This window comes from Paramormyrops kingsleyae, chromosome 21, assembly GCF_048594095.1.
Source record: "Paramormyrops kingsleyae isolate MSU_618 chromosome 21, PKINGS_0.4, whole genome shotgun sequence".
NCBI classification, from domain to species: domain Eukaryota; kingdom Metazoa; phylum Chordata; class Actinopteri; order Osteoglossiformes; family Mormyridae; genus Paramormyrops; species Paramormyrops kingsleyae.
The window spans coordinates 7,011,406-7,023,554 of NC_132817.1; the positions used below are offsets into that span (position 1 = coordinate 7,011,406).

Sequence of the window (12,149 nt, forward strand, 5' to 3'; positions counted from 1 at the left end):
AGGGAGCTTTCAAAACATTCTAATTTCTATTTACATACTTCTACTGTGAGTCCTGCGTACAAGTTCGGTTATTCCGCACCTGGTTCCTAGAGCCAGACTTCAGAAACAGCTAAGGACGGCTGGCCTTGAACTCAACACTGTGATGCTGCTTTCAGGAAAGCAGCGCAGTGGGGGGCCGGGACGACCAGCTCCCTCGTCTGCCTTCCCACAAGGCAGCACAGCGCCATCTTTCAGGAAGAGTGAGTAAGCGCACCCTGCTCACCATGCTGGGAGGTTCCTGGCTTTGCAGCTACGGAGGAGGGACCTGAAAATTACATCCATAAGTGTAAAAACGTGTTTTATTTGTAGCAACTCAGGAGCTAGTGACGTTTAAATCAAACCCTTACAGATAAGTATCCACTTCAATTTCCACTCATTACTGTAATTCTCTGCTGCTGAAAACTTCCACAAAAGTAACAGCACTCTGTTAATATGATTTATTAAAAAACACTCAGAACAATAAAAGGTGGAATACAAACTAAAAATCACCAACAAACTAAACATTACTATTTCCCAGGCCCGACATGAGGACATGATTGCAATGTTACTATTAAAAGGAGTTGCCTTCGGCCAGCAAAGGAATGCATATTATGGGATGGCAGTAAATAAAGTGGCAGCGACTTTCGAACGGATCTCTCCAGCTCTGCCTTCTATTGTCATCAACATTCCCAAAGAAACACTCTTTACCGGTGACTTTTAAAGGCAGCAGACTTCCGGATGGGGAGGCAGGGGTTGTTCCGGATGGGGAGCGGCTCTGCACAGGCCCCCCCCGCTTGGTGCGAGTTTGAAGTTACCGCAGGAGACGGGGGATGCATGTACGGCTAACGGGGAAAATCCCCGCAAACCCGCACAGTAAAACACACCAGGGGGATCGCTTTAAGCTTTGGGCCATCAACCTTATTAATATTCTGCACATTAATGGAGGAAAATATGCCTCAAGTGTTCTGCGTGAAAATGTAACAGCGATGTACTTTGTTGAACCCTTCTCAGATTACCATGAGATGCAAGAAATGGATTCATATTACACAGATTCCTGCACACACACAAAAATATATTTAGCCGTATTTTTTAATGTCGAGAGAAATATTTGTACTGCAACGAAGTAACTAACTACTGTGCAAGTGAAAAGGAGCTGTTCATTACTAAATGCCCTTAGAATGCTGGTTAGGGTCACCACACAGGAATGACACGTGACACCTTTCCCATAATACCTTGAGAGCGGACACATGATCCACTTCTGCCAGAGGACCCCCTGTGCGTCCTTGTGCAGTCCAGGAGCTGAGGAAACACCTGCATGCAGCAACGTTTCTCGATATAGCAGATAGCGCCCCTTAGCATCCTATATTATACCTCGCATGAGACGTTTCTAGGACACGGCTATTTGGTTAGCTGTCCCGCTAGCTGAGCCTAAGTGTTGGGGGAAGGAGAGTTTAATAACATTGTAGGGCTGCTGCAGTAGCAGCTAGACATTTAGCAACGAAATGCCTCTTTAAAGCCGTTTTATTAAATGGGGAATGTTCATATCTCCACCGCCCCTCCTTAAAACAGATGAGACAGAGAGATTACTATTCCCACTGGGAGACCTGGCCTTCAGACTCTGAGCACTGCCACTGCACGGCGAAATTGTTTTCTTAACTCCACTCTGACTGCGCTTTGAAAACAAGACGCCGCTGAAACATGTGTGCTTGATTTTGCCTCCGCGAGGTGGATTTCCCTCCAGCCGGAAGCAGCCGGTCCGAACCGGTCTGGGCAGACAAATACCCGCGACGCCACACATGGATGCCCGTGTTGAGGGACACAAGCGCCACAGTCCTGCGACATGCACTACTGTGCACCTTTTTCACACGTAATCTTCAACAGCGTTAAGACTCATCTCTGCTTCAAACAGACCAGCACCTTTCCTTTAAAAACTGAACACACTACAAACTCCTGCCGAATGCCCTCGCAGCACTTGGTATCACAGAAGCTGCAGACCAGATTCCGGACCTGAATGGAATTTCCCACAACCTGAGGTCTTTCGGCAATGAATAACAGGATATTTCTCTCTTGACATATTAAAATTATCTCCTCAAGCTCCTCATTTTCAGTTGGCATTAAGCCACCAGCCACTGTGAGACCCAGCTAGCTTCTGCATCGATACCAGAGCACAGACCTGAGAATTCCTCAGCTCCCTCCCAGCGGATGTCCAGGGTTTATCTTATCGTGTACACGGCCTTCAGAAGTGAACGAACGCCTGTGGAACAAACCTAATCGTAACACTGCCATGGCCTTTCTCTGCATCACGCCCCTGACCTGCGTGTGACTCACTCCCGAATCCCAAAAGAAAATTGCTTTATGTGTAGAAACAGCTGACCCTTTACAACAAATTGTTAATGAGCATCCGGCTTCCTTTGAACATAACTAATGGAAAGCGTTTCGAAATGCTAAAGGGCTCCTTGTATGTCATTCATCAGTGCTTCGCGTTGGGGTGGAGACAGAAGCCAGATTTCACCACCACTCCCGTAGTGCAGGAGATATGGGGAGGAATTTCAGACCAACGACAGAATTTACTCGCATACCTCCCCCCCACAGGGATAAACTCGTAGTAAATTCCTGACAGACATTCTACACTTGACAAGATAAATTACAAGCTTAAATCAGTCATCACTTTTACAGGATAGGTTAACTGTAACGTGGAGCATTTCTTGGGGTTGAGCAAAGCTCGACATCAGTGGTAAAAAGACGATTTCACAAAAAAAGAGAAGCAAACATTGGATCACCGGGGGAAGTAAAAGAACAACAAATCTTGAGCTCGACAGGGGGCTCGGTTCTGGGACGTGGGCTGGGATCCGAGCTGCAAGCCGCAGAGAGACCGGAGGTCTTTGCAGCAGTGAAAACACACGAGTAAGGAAAGTGACAGGAGGCCGTTTCAGCGGCTTGTAACACATGACTAATCATCGTGTAAGAGTCATCGTGTAAGAGTCATCGTGTAAGAGTGAGTCAGAGATGGAGAAGGGGGTTAGGGTGTGGAGGGAAAACAGCGATGGAGAAAGTGGATGAGACTAACTGATCCGGAGGAGTAGTGAGGAGCAGGGGGGCTCATCACTCCTTGACTGAACCACAGCCCCTGTCTCATCTGTTACTAATACCAGATCTCCCCCTCTTTCCAGTTAGTAGACCGTTCCGGGCACATTCCCTGGGGCCTCCCTACTGCTGCGCTGACCTATGGGAAGGGAGGCGCCCCAGATGGTGCCTTCAGGCTGACACAGAAGCAGACACCTCCTGGGCAGTTGAAAGGAGCCGCGGGAGAGCAGCCCGCTGGAAAGAGCCTCGTAAATGCGTACACGCGAGTCTCGGAGGTGGTGCTACTGAGATCGAGAAGAGACACTGCCGATGTGGCAGCCCTATAGCAATGTCCACATCAGGGCATGGCAAAGGTCTGCTCTCCAGGTTATGTTTATTAATACACCGCTGTGGGTTTCCTGAGCAACATTTTATGGAAGGTTGGTACTCACAGTGATAGACACAGAGAGCAGCAGATCTAATGCCTCAGCCTGCCTGGGCCGGGCCCAAGTCTACCCACATCTCCTGCCTCTCCAACATCACCCACCTCAAAAAGAGCAAAGCAGGACCACAGCCAGACATTTGCTGGCCAAATTTTATGAAAGTAAGTCACAGGTATCAGGACAGTCCGTCCATTCCCATCAATCAGGAGGGAACATTTAGCTCACGGTGTCGGTGGGGACGTTTGTTAAAAGACTGCTGTACGTTATCGGGGGGGGGGGGGGGGGGGTCTTCTTACTTCATTTAAGAAATGCGCCAAGGCTCTCAGATACCGTTTGGAATAATAAGCAGACTTCCCTCCCCAGTCTCCCCCCAAGCACAGTAAATGATGTAGCAATATCCTATTTCTTTATTCAAGTGGGAATGCCGACAACAACGTCCACTCCCCCCCCCCACACAAACACACTGTGGCAAGACAGAAAAACATGAGGAGGAGAAGCGAAAAAAGACAGTCAAGATAGAAGGATTGAATGAACCTGTAAAAGGAATGCAGTGTTTTGAGAGCATACTGGCTGAGGCAACCTGTTGTATGGGAATGGCAGACTTGGGGGGGAGGGGGAGGCGGGGAGAACGACCCCCCCCAGCTAGTTACTGTCAAGAACCCCAGTGATACCAATGGAGTTCAGGTACATGTCTAAGAGAGGAAGAGAGAGAAGTTGTCTCACCCCAGACCAGATTAACAGAGCGCCAAGTCTCTAACCCAAAATACGTAACTTAAAATGCCTTATTCTGACTGTGGTCATCCTGGCACTGAACATACAACCTGTCGAAGGCCATTCTCAGCCATATTTCATTTTCACATTAAAAAGATCATAACCAGGGATCAGATTTTGGCTACAGCTGTGCACAATGGTGTATCAGACAAACTCCAAAGGATCTACTGGCCTCCGAGTTCTACGAGTAATAATTTAGCTACAAACAACCCATTACAGAGTGAAACGCCACTTGTCTGGGTGTCAGTCAATGCATGACTACAGCAGACCCAAGTTTCATAAAAACAGCATTTGTTATGACAGTCATTCCTATGAAAGTCAGCCGCTCCCCACCCTGCCTCTTTCATCCACAGCATGAGGAGAGGAGAACATCCCTGTGGCAATACATGCCTCCAGGCACCTTCAGAAGAGCAAAATAAACGTTCTCAAATCTGGATTCAATAGCCCACTTCTCTGAATGGACACTAAGAGGAAGCACATGGGGACATCATGAGAAGAGACGACGGACGGTCACTCCCACCATCCACTGGGTCAACTCTGAATGCTGCTGGCAACCTCAGAAGTTAGAGGTGAGGTGGTAGGTCCAGTCTCCATTACCGTCTCACAAGGGGAACAAAGCGTCCTTATAAGACTGACAATAACATCTTGACAACACCTCCTCTAGCAGTGTTCCTCTGTGGTTCCCTACCTCTCACAACAGAACTTGATACTCAAACATTAAGGGTTGCCAGTGACCGTGAAGCCTTGCTGGCTGGGTGTCAATATTAACTCTAGCAATAAAAGCAAGCCTACCCCCGTCCCACTTAAAAGTTGAAGGGTTTGAGGACTGGCCACACAGACCAAAGGGTTTGTTCTTCAGTGTGTGTACGTGTTTAAGTATACCCAGGTCATCCCCAAACCCCCTGCTGATGCATTATGACATCAGGACTTGATTTCTGTGTTTCCCGGAGTTCGTCGGGCCAAGGGTACACTTGAGACCCACTGCTGCATTTCTTTTCTGCAGCACGATGCATTATAAAATAGGACCATTACAGAGCTGCTGCCAGCTCTTCCTTGGATTGGAGATCTTTTACCAAGACCACAGCACTGTCATTCAATCCCCCTTACATTTTGCCTGGACCGCATCCAAAAAAGGAGCCAAAGATATACATTTCTGCCCTTCCAGATAAAAAGAAAACTCTCATTCGCTGCCTGAGTACACAGTGTTATTCTGAGAACAAAGCATCAACTCCGACCTGCAAAGAGGGGTGGTCAACTTAGCCAATCATGGTGGAGCCTTTTATATTTCCACTAAAGTCATACACCTGTAAACCAATGATGAAAGCTTAAAAAAAACTCAGATCTGTCAGCAGAACCGTTGGTTCAGAAACATCTGTGCTAACAGATGTAAGTTTGCACACAGCAAAACAGGTGGAGCAGGTATTGTTTAGCTATATAGTCTGCAGCCGGGTGCAACAACATGAGTTAATCGAACACAAAGACGTATGAGAAGAGGCCCAGGCCAGTGTACAACCCAACACAGCGGCACAGAAGATGGGCATTTGATAGCCTCTATTGTCTATTGGTCAAGTTCCCCCATGTGCCCTGACCAGATCATTATTTAAGAGTCGCGGAGGATTAGCTGTGAAAAACGGCTTCTGAACTGAGAGCAGGAAAGATATCGTTGCTCTTTTTCAGAAGGATATTCGAATGCGATTAACAGGATCATTAACACAGATAACGGCCTTCGGCATAGACGTCACACTCGGGTGTTTATTATTCTGAGAATTTGGGGATAATGGTCCGTTTTAGCTTAATGTCTGCTAGCTGTTTAACAGTGATCACTCGAGCTTCTCTGTAGATCTAGAATTCTGCTGTCAAAGATCCAAAACAATTCTGAAGTATCCATAGCAATGCAGATTCACAAAACATCAATTTGGCTTTTGCAACTTTATCAGCTTTATCAAACCTTGGAAGGGACATAAATGTATACTCACTCACCTACCTACCTGCCTTGCATATTTGCACCCACTAACACACTGTATAGATAATTAAAATTTAGTATATAATGTTCTGCATATTTTACATCCCAATCCGGTCCTTGGGGACCCACAGACGGTCCATGTTTTTGCTCCCTCCCAGCTCCCTGCCAGACAATCAACATTTTCGTAGATTATCTGCAGGTCCACAGAGACCGAATTAGAAAACATTGTTTTAGATTATAATTTCTCTTAATTTATGTAGCAGTCGGTGAACCTGCCAGAATAAGCATTTTGCTGTATGTTGTACAACTTCTACTGCATGTGACAAATTACAGAAGTTGCCTAAAGAGGCGGCTGCTAAGAGATGTGGACACTAGGTGACATTTTCCCACCAAGACCCTCCTCGGCCGCCTTCTCCACGGAACTGCGCAGCTGTCCCCCGTCACTTAATGTAGCGTAAACCCTGAGAGAGGGGGCAGTCAGACCAGCCAAGCTCAGACTTTGAGGGGGCATCTCCCAGCGTGCATACAGAGGAATGTCCCTGATGTAAATCTAATCCCATCGGTAAGGTGCATTTTATTAAACATGCTGCTTTCAAATTTGGACCCATGTGCACTTTCGCCGTAGCTTCAAAGGCAGCGATTTACAGCCATCTTGCATCTTGCTTCTGGTGGGTTTACTGGTGAAACTGGGGGCAAAAATCATGATGGTTCCAGCTCCCTCCCCAGGGAATGACACTAAATCACGCAGATGCCAACATCTGCCTATTTGACTGTAGCAAAGAGGACGGACAGATAAAAATGTTCAGATTCATTTCTTTGTACCCCCGTCTAACTGACTGGATGTGCTTGGCTATCGTGGAGGCTTCATCATCATCATCATCATCTCAACGTGTGCCCTTTGCATCTGTCATTCCAGCTTCAGCTGTTTGTAAACATGAATCTTGCTATAGCCACTGAAATGACCCCCGAGTTCAGGATTCATGACTCATAAACACAGGAGCAAAGACCGGAAACAGTCGACATTCACAGTCATACAGCCTAGCCAGAAATGCCCAGGAAAATGAGTGGGGGGGGGGGGGGGGGCACACAAGACAAGCCGGCTAATTCCACGGGCCCCAGGACACAACGCCACCGTCACCATACGTACAGCATGCTCCATTTGCTATCATATGCTATCAGGCCGTGATTGGCCATCACTGTTAACGCTGTGCCTCTTGTTGGCGCAAGGTCAGCTTCAAGCTCATCCTTCCTCCCTTTGTCTTTTCTACTTTTAGAATCAGGAATTAGTCACTATTTTTAAGGCTGGAATCTAGAGCCACGCTAGTGGACAAATGAGCTTTGAGGGAACACGACAGAGGGTAATAAAGAAGTCTTACACAAAAACACCAGTGAGGACTGAGTAGAAGCTGTTTTCAATCACGATCCACCTCTGCAACTCCCAGGGATGGTCGTAACCCAAAAAGACGAGGTCAGAGGTCACCCATTCAGCTGCCTCGCAGACTGCAGATCAGTACAGAATTCCAGCTGCAGCTTCTAGTCCAGGTTTCCTAAACTCATCCCATCGGAATTGAATAGCTCACGCTACACAAACATAACTACATGGTAATAGGTTGTGTTACGATAACATTGTGAAATCGGTGCGCACATGTTTTACATATGGATATAATCAACCCATCAATAACACGAGTACCTGAAATATCCACATGAGCTTAAATCATACATGTTAAGTTGTCACAGACAAATACATTCTGTTAAGAGGCCGGGAGAAGGATATCACATTATTTAAAAAGTGTGACTGGAGATTTTAATAAATTGAACACTTTGAGGACAAGTTAAGTACAACAGCATCATTCAAAAGATGACATATGCTGCTGTTTACCTATGACTACATTACCTGTTTAAGTTATGATTTGTTAATCAGGACAGCATCTGTTTCGGGTATGAATCAGCTCATAATTTAGAAAAGGATCCCCTTTGCTGATGTATCACAGCAACCTGCAACTGGTCAGGCCTGCTTAGCCGTAGGTGTTACAGAAAGGATATCCCTTTTGACATTCTTCATCTGGTCAAAATATTTGCCGCGAGTTTCTAATTACGGGCTCAAAGTGCACGATCCTTTACCGGGACCGGAATGGTGCGGAGGCCACGTGACCGCCCGACGCGCCACATCTGCGAGGCATCTGAGAGGGAGCGGCTTTGGGGGCAGGGTAATGGGCCAAAAAGTCAGAGGATACAATAAAAAGCAAAAATATACATGACCTACCGCTCTAAATATTTGCAAAATTCCAGAATTCAAGTGTAGCCGAAATGATAAAGGCCGCAAGGGGATTTCTTTAAACCACGATTCAGAGGCACATTTCAGTTTATATACTTGGAAGTTAGGTTTACCGCACAAGAGTATGTCTTATATACAATCTTACCTCTTTGTTGAACTATTTTACCACTTTATTTGTGTCTATTTGTAAGTTAAACTAATCAAACCTTCACTTCCACAGGGCCTTGTTACAAAACCTAACTTGGTATTCAGGGACGGGAAGCTTAACGGTGGCGGACTAATCAACATAAAGCATTTTAAAGTCGTATTCACATTTACGAACAAGCATACTTTAACTCGTTATTAGTGTTATATGGAAAAACAACGTTATATTTGCGTGCCAGACTCACGGTTTTCAGAGAGGTGTCTTGAGTCCTTGTGTCTTAGAAGAATCAAATTGATTCTGGGTTAAAGTGAAGAGGCTTTTAAAGTAATATTTTCCAAAAACCCATTAGCAGAAATGAGCATTTTTCCTATTAAGAAACAGTCCAAACGCCACCAGTGAACTAGAGCGTAAGCTAAGCTCTGCAAGTCAATTACGCGCTTCCACTGACACCTGCTGGTAGTATGACGAAATAACACCTGTACTGTGTTTTCCCAATCACACATATTCCAGCAATAGGTTATATACAAGTAGGGACTTGCTATATTTATACATATAAATAAATAAATAGCATGGAAACAGTAATGCTGAATATCACTGAATATCCACTAAGTAGGAAAACAAATTTGTATTCATGTGGCACTATTAAAACAGGAAACATTTCCTCAATATACCACATGCATTTGTATACATTTGCAGAGGAAGAACATCTTACCTGAGTATCAGAGGACCCCTTAAAAGCACTCTATTTGCATCTGCTTATACTGACCTTCACCAATTCAACTATGAACAAGAAGAAAAACCTTGCAGTAATGTCCGAAGGCAGCCAAACTGGCAGACAGCTGGCTTTCACAAGCAGCATCTGTCCTTGACAGAAAGCTGGCATCAGCAGAGGTACCCCGAAACAGCCAGTCTGTGGGTAAATCACCCAGCACAGCGCAGAACAAGAATCACAGGCGTGTCAGCTGTAACTCAAGCATGCACATTAACCAGAGACGCTTCTTAAGTACTCTCAGCTAGTACATATTACACTGCCCTACCCACATATCCAACTGAACTAGTATTCAAATTGAAAAGAATGAGGCACACAGGTGGAAACTTTAGATTTAAAAACGTAAAGTACTTTTCTTTAAGAGTACCCAACTATTCCTCTTCTCTTCCATTACTCTTTTATAAATTACCACTTACACCACCTGCTGACTCTTGATCGCAGGAACACCTTGGTTTCTTGCAGCTTGTTTGAAATCTACTCTTAAACCTTACTTTTAGTCTGTAATCTGTAAATGGAAGACATCTGTCACTTCCGTCTCCCTCTGCACTGAATCGACACAAACCACCTAGATCCAACATTTAGTTCCAACAAACACTCCCACACAAATGAAATTTCCGACAGTGTCCATCTTTATTTTGAACGTGCCTCCATCGCTTCACTCCTCTGTCTCGGACTCCTCATCCTCCTGACTGATCTGGAAGTAGCGCAGTTCATAGCTCTCCTTATCAGAGGCCACCACCCTCAGCCAGTCACGCAGATTGTTCTTCTTCAGGTACTTCTTTGTGAGGTACTTGAGGTACCTGGAACAAGGTCAAATAGATCATCATTTCACCCATTTCCCTCCATGCAAATGAATGCAATTTGCTTCCCCCTAATAAATATACAGTATCTGACAAGTTCACACTCAATCTGCTTCCAATTAAACATACCTCTTGGAAAACTGCTTTTCTGATGTGACTGTTATTTTGTTCTTCATGCGGGCAATCTGAATAATATTGCCAAGGTTTCCTGTTTTGCCATTGACCTTCACTCTCTCCTTCAGAAAGGTCTCCTGTTCGAATGAAATGGAATGAAAATGCTAGGGAAGATAGCCCTAGATCAACTAGGGAAGGTGGCCCTAGTCAGGACGACACGTTAGTCATAGTTACACAAACGAAAAGTTTAAAGTATTTGTTCAGTGCAGTACCGGTGTGCACAGCAGCCCATAAGGCATCTCCGAAGACTTACAAAATTCCCGGAGTCAAGGATGCCATCCTCGACCGGGTGTGTGAGATCGAGCGTGAATTTCCACGACGGCTTCTTCCTGTCCCTTTTTGCGACAATTTGCTTTTTCTAGAAAGATGGGCACAGTCAGTTGCTGCAGCAGCAAATACGAACATGCAAACAGCGACTGATTAATGTTTAAACTGCAGTGTACCATTACACAGTTATGCATAGATCACATACCCCACAGCACAAAGGTGTGCCAATAATCAAAGCTTAATGCAAATACAAAAGACTGTGATGGAATTAATCCCCAACCTTTGGGAACATACTGATGTACAGTCATGGATAAAACCTCAAGTAACTGTAAACTCAAATTTTAGATAGTTTATCACAGTCAAATACAACTCTTTCCACAGACATTGCTTATTTCGTTAGCATGTTTACTTGTCATTTTGGAGAGGGTCTCACGATTTAGAAGATTAAACATTTTATTCACTATAGCTAGCTGGTGACACGTGGACGGAGGGTGCCTGTCCCTTGCCGGTATTAGGTTCATATGTTGCTAAAAGTAATTACATCTGCGGTAATAAACATTCGTATTGCATTTATTATATAATATTTTCAAAAACATAGAAACGTGCAATTAATCCTGCGAAGATAAACTAATTCTACGACACACTAAAACTATCCCTAACGCCAGACTTCTTACGTACCGGCGCCATATTGTACAGCTTCGTTCCAAAGGAAATGACGGCGCACGCGCCAGGATTTTGTTAGCGTGCTGACGTCATGCGGCCTTTGCTGATCACATGTTTGCCTAAAAATGTTCAATGGCAGTACTGCAAACTGGGGGTCGAGTATGAGGTCATGCGCGTCATTGAAGCATAGCCACCGAAATAACGAGCAGTGTCATCAGTGAAGTATAAAATTATTTCAAAATATTAACTGTAATAAGATTAAAGCCTTGAAAAAGGGATCCGTGCCTTAGGCATGGTCTTAACGAACATTTCATTATACGAAGCACAATTTATAAAATCCTTGCTGAGAAATAAGTGATTCGAAACAAAACATGTAATATTTCTATCCGTTATATTCTATTCTATTATCCAGTTTTCTTTCCATTGTTGATGTAAACAAAATTGAATTAAACGTTTTGGACATAATGTTATATTATACTAAAATACAGTTTTATTGTTATGAATTTATTTTTTAAGAACAATAAAAGGGTTTCCAGCTTCGGTCAGCTGGCTCGTCTGATTTGGCAGCCCTGCATAGAAAATGACCGGTCCTTAGTGAGTACACCCCTAGACCCCCGAATTTAAATGCGTAAAATTAAACAATTTTCAGAAATGTGTAAATGTGTGTGGGGTTTGCATGTTCTCCCTCGTCGTGGGGTTTCCTCTGGATACTCTGGTTTCTCCCCTCTGTCAAAAAAATTCCTGAATAGGACAAGCGGGTACAGAAAATGAATTTATGGGTGTAAATGGGCATCCTGT

At 44.7% G+C, this 12,149-nt stretch overlaps 2 protein-coding genes across 2 annotated transcripts in view; both read right to left on the reverse strand.

The window, feature by feature from the left end:
- Positions 1 to 9,116, reverse strand: part of slc7a14a (solute carrier family 7 member 14a) — a 48,606-nt gene extending 39,490 nt beyond the window's left edge. Inside the window, exon 1 of the mRNA XM_023824379.2 lies at positions 8,923 to 9,116. The gene's annotated coding sequence lies outside the window, so the exon portion shown is untranslated. The remainder of the gene's footprint in view (positions 1 to 8,922) is intronic.
- Positions 9,117 to 10,058: 942 nt separating this feature from the next.
- Positions 10,059 to 11,455, reverse strand: rpl22l1 (ribosomal protein L22-like 1). The gene is made up of 4 exons (XM_023824460.2): positions 11,367 to 11,455; positions 10,675 to 10,779; positions 10,377 to 10,498; positions 10,059 to 10,247 (listed from the first exon to the last, which is right to left on the reverse strand). The coding sequence occupies exons 1-4, from the start codon at positions 11,373 to 11,375 to the stop codon at positions 10,103 to 10,105; spliced, it is 381 nt and encodes a 126-aa protein (XP_023680228.1). The 5' UTR covers positions 11,376 to 11,455; the 3' UTR covers positions 10,059 to 10,102.
- Positions 11,456 to 12,149: the final 694 nt, after the last annotated feature.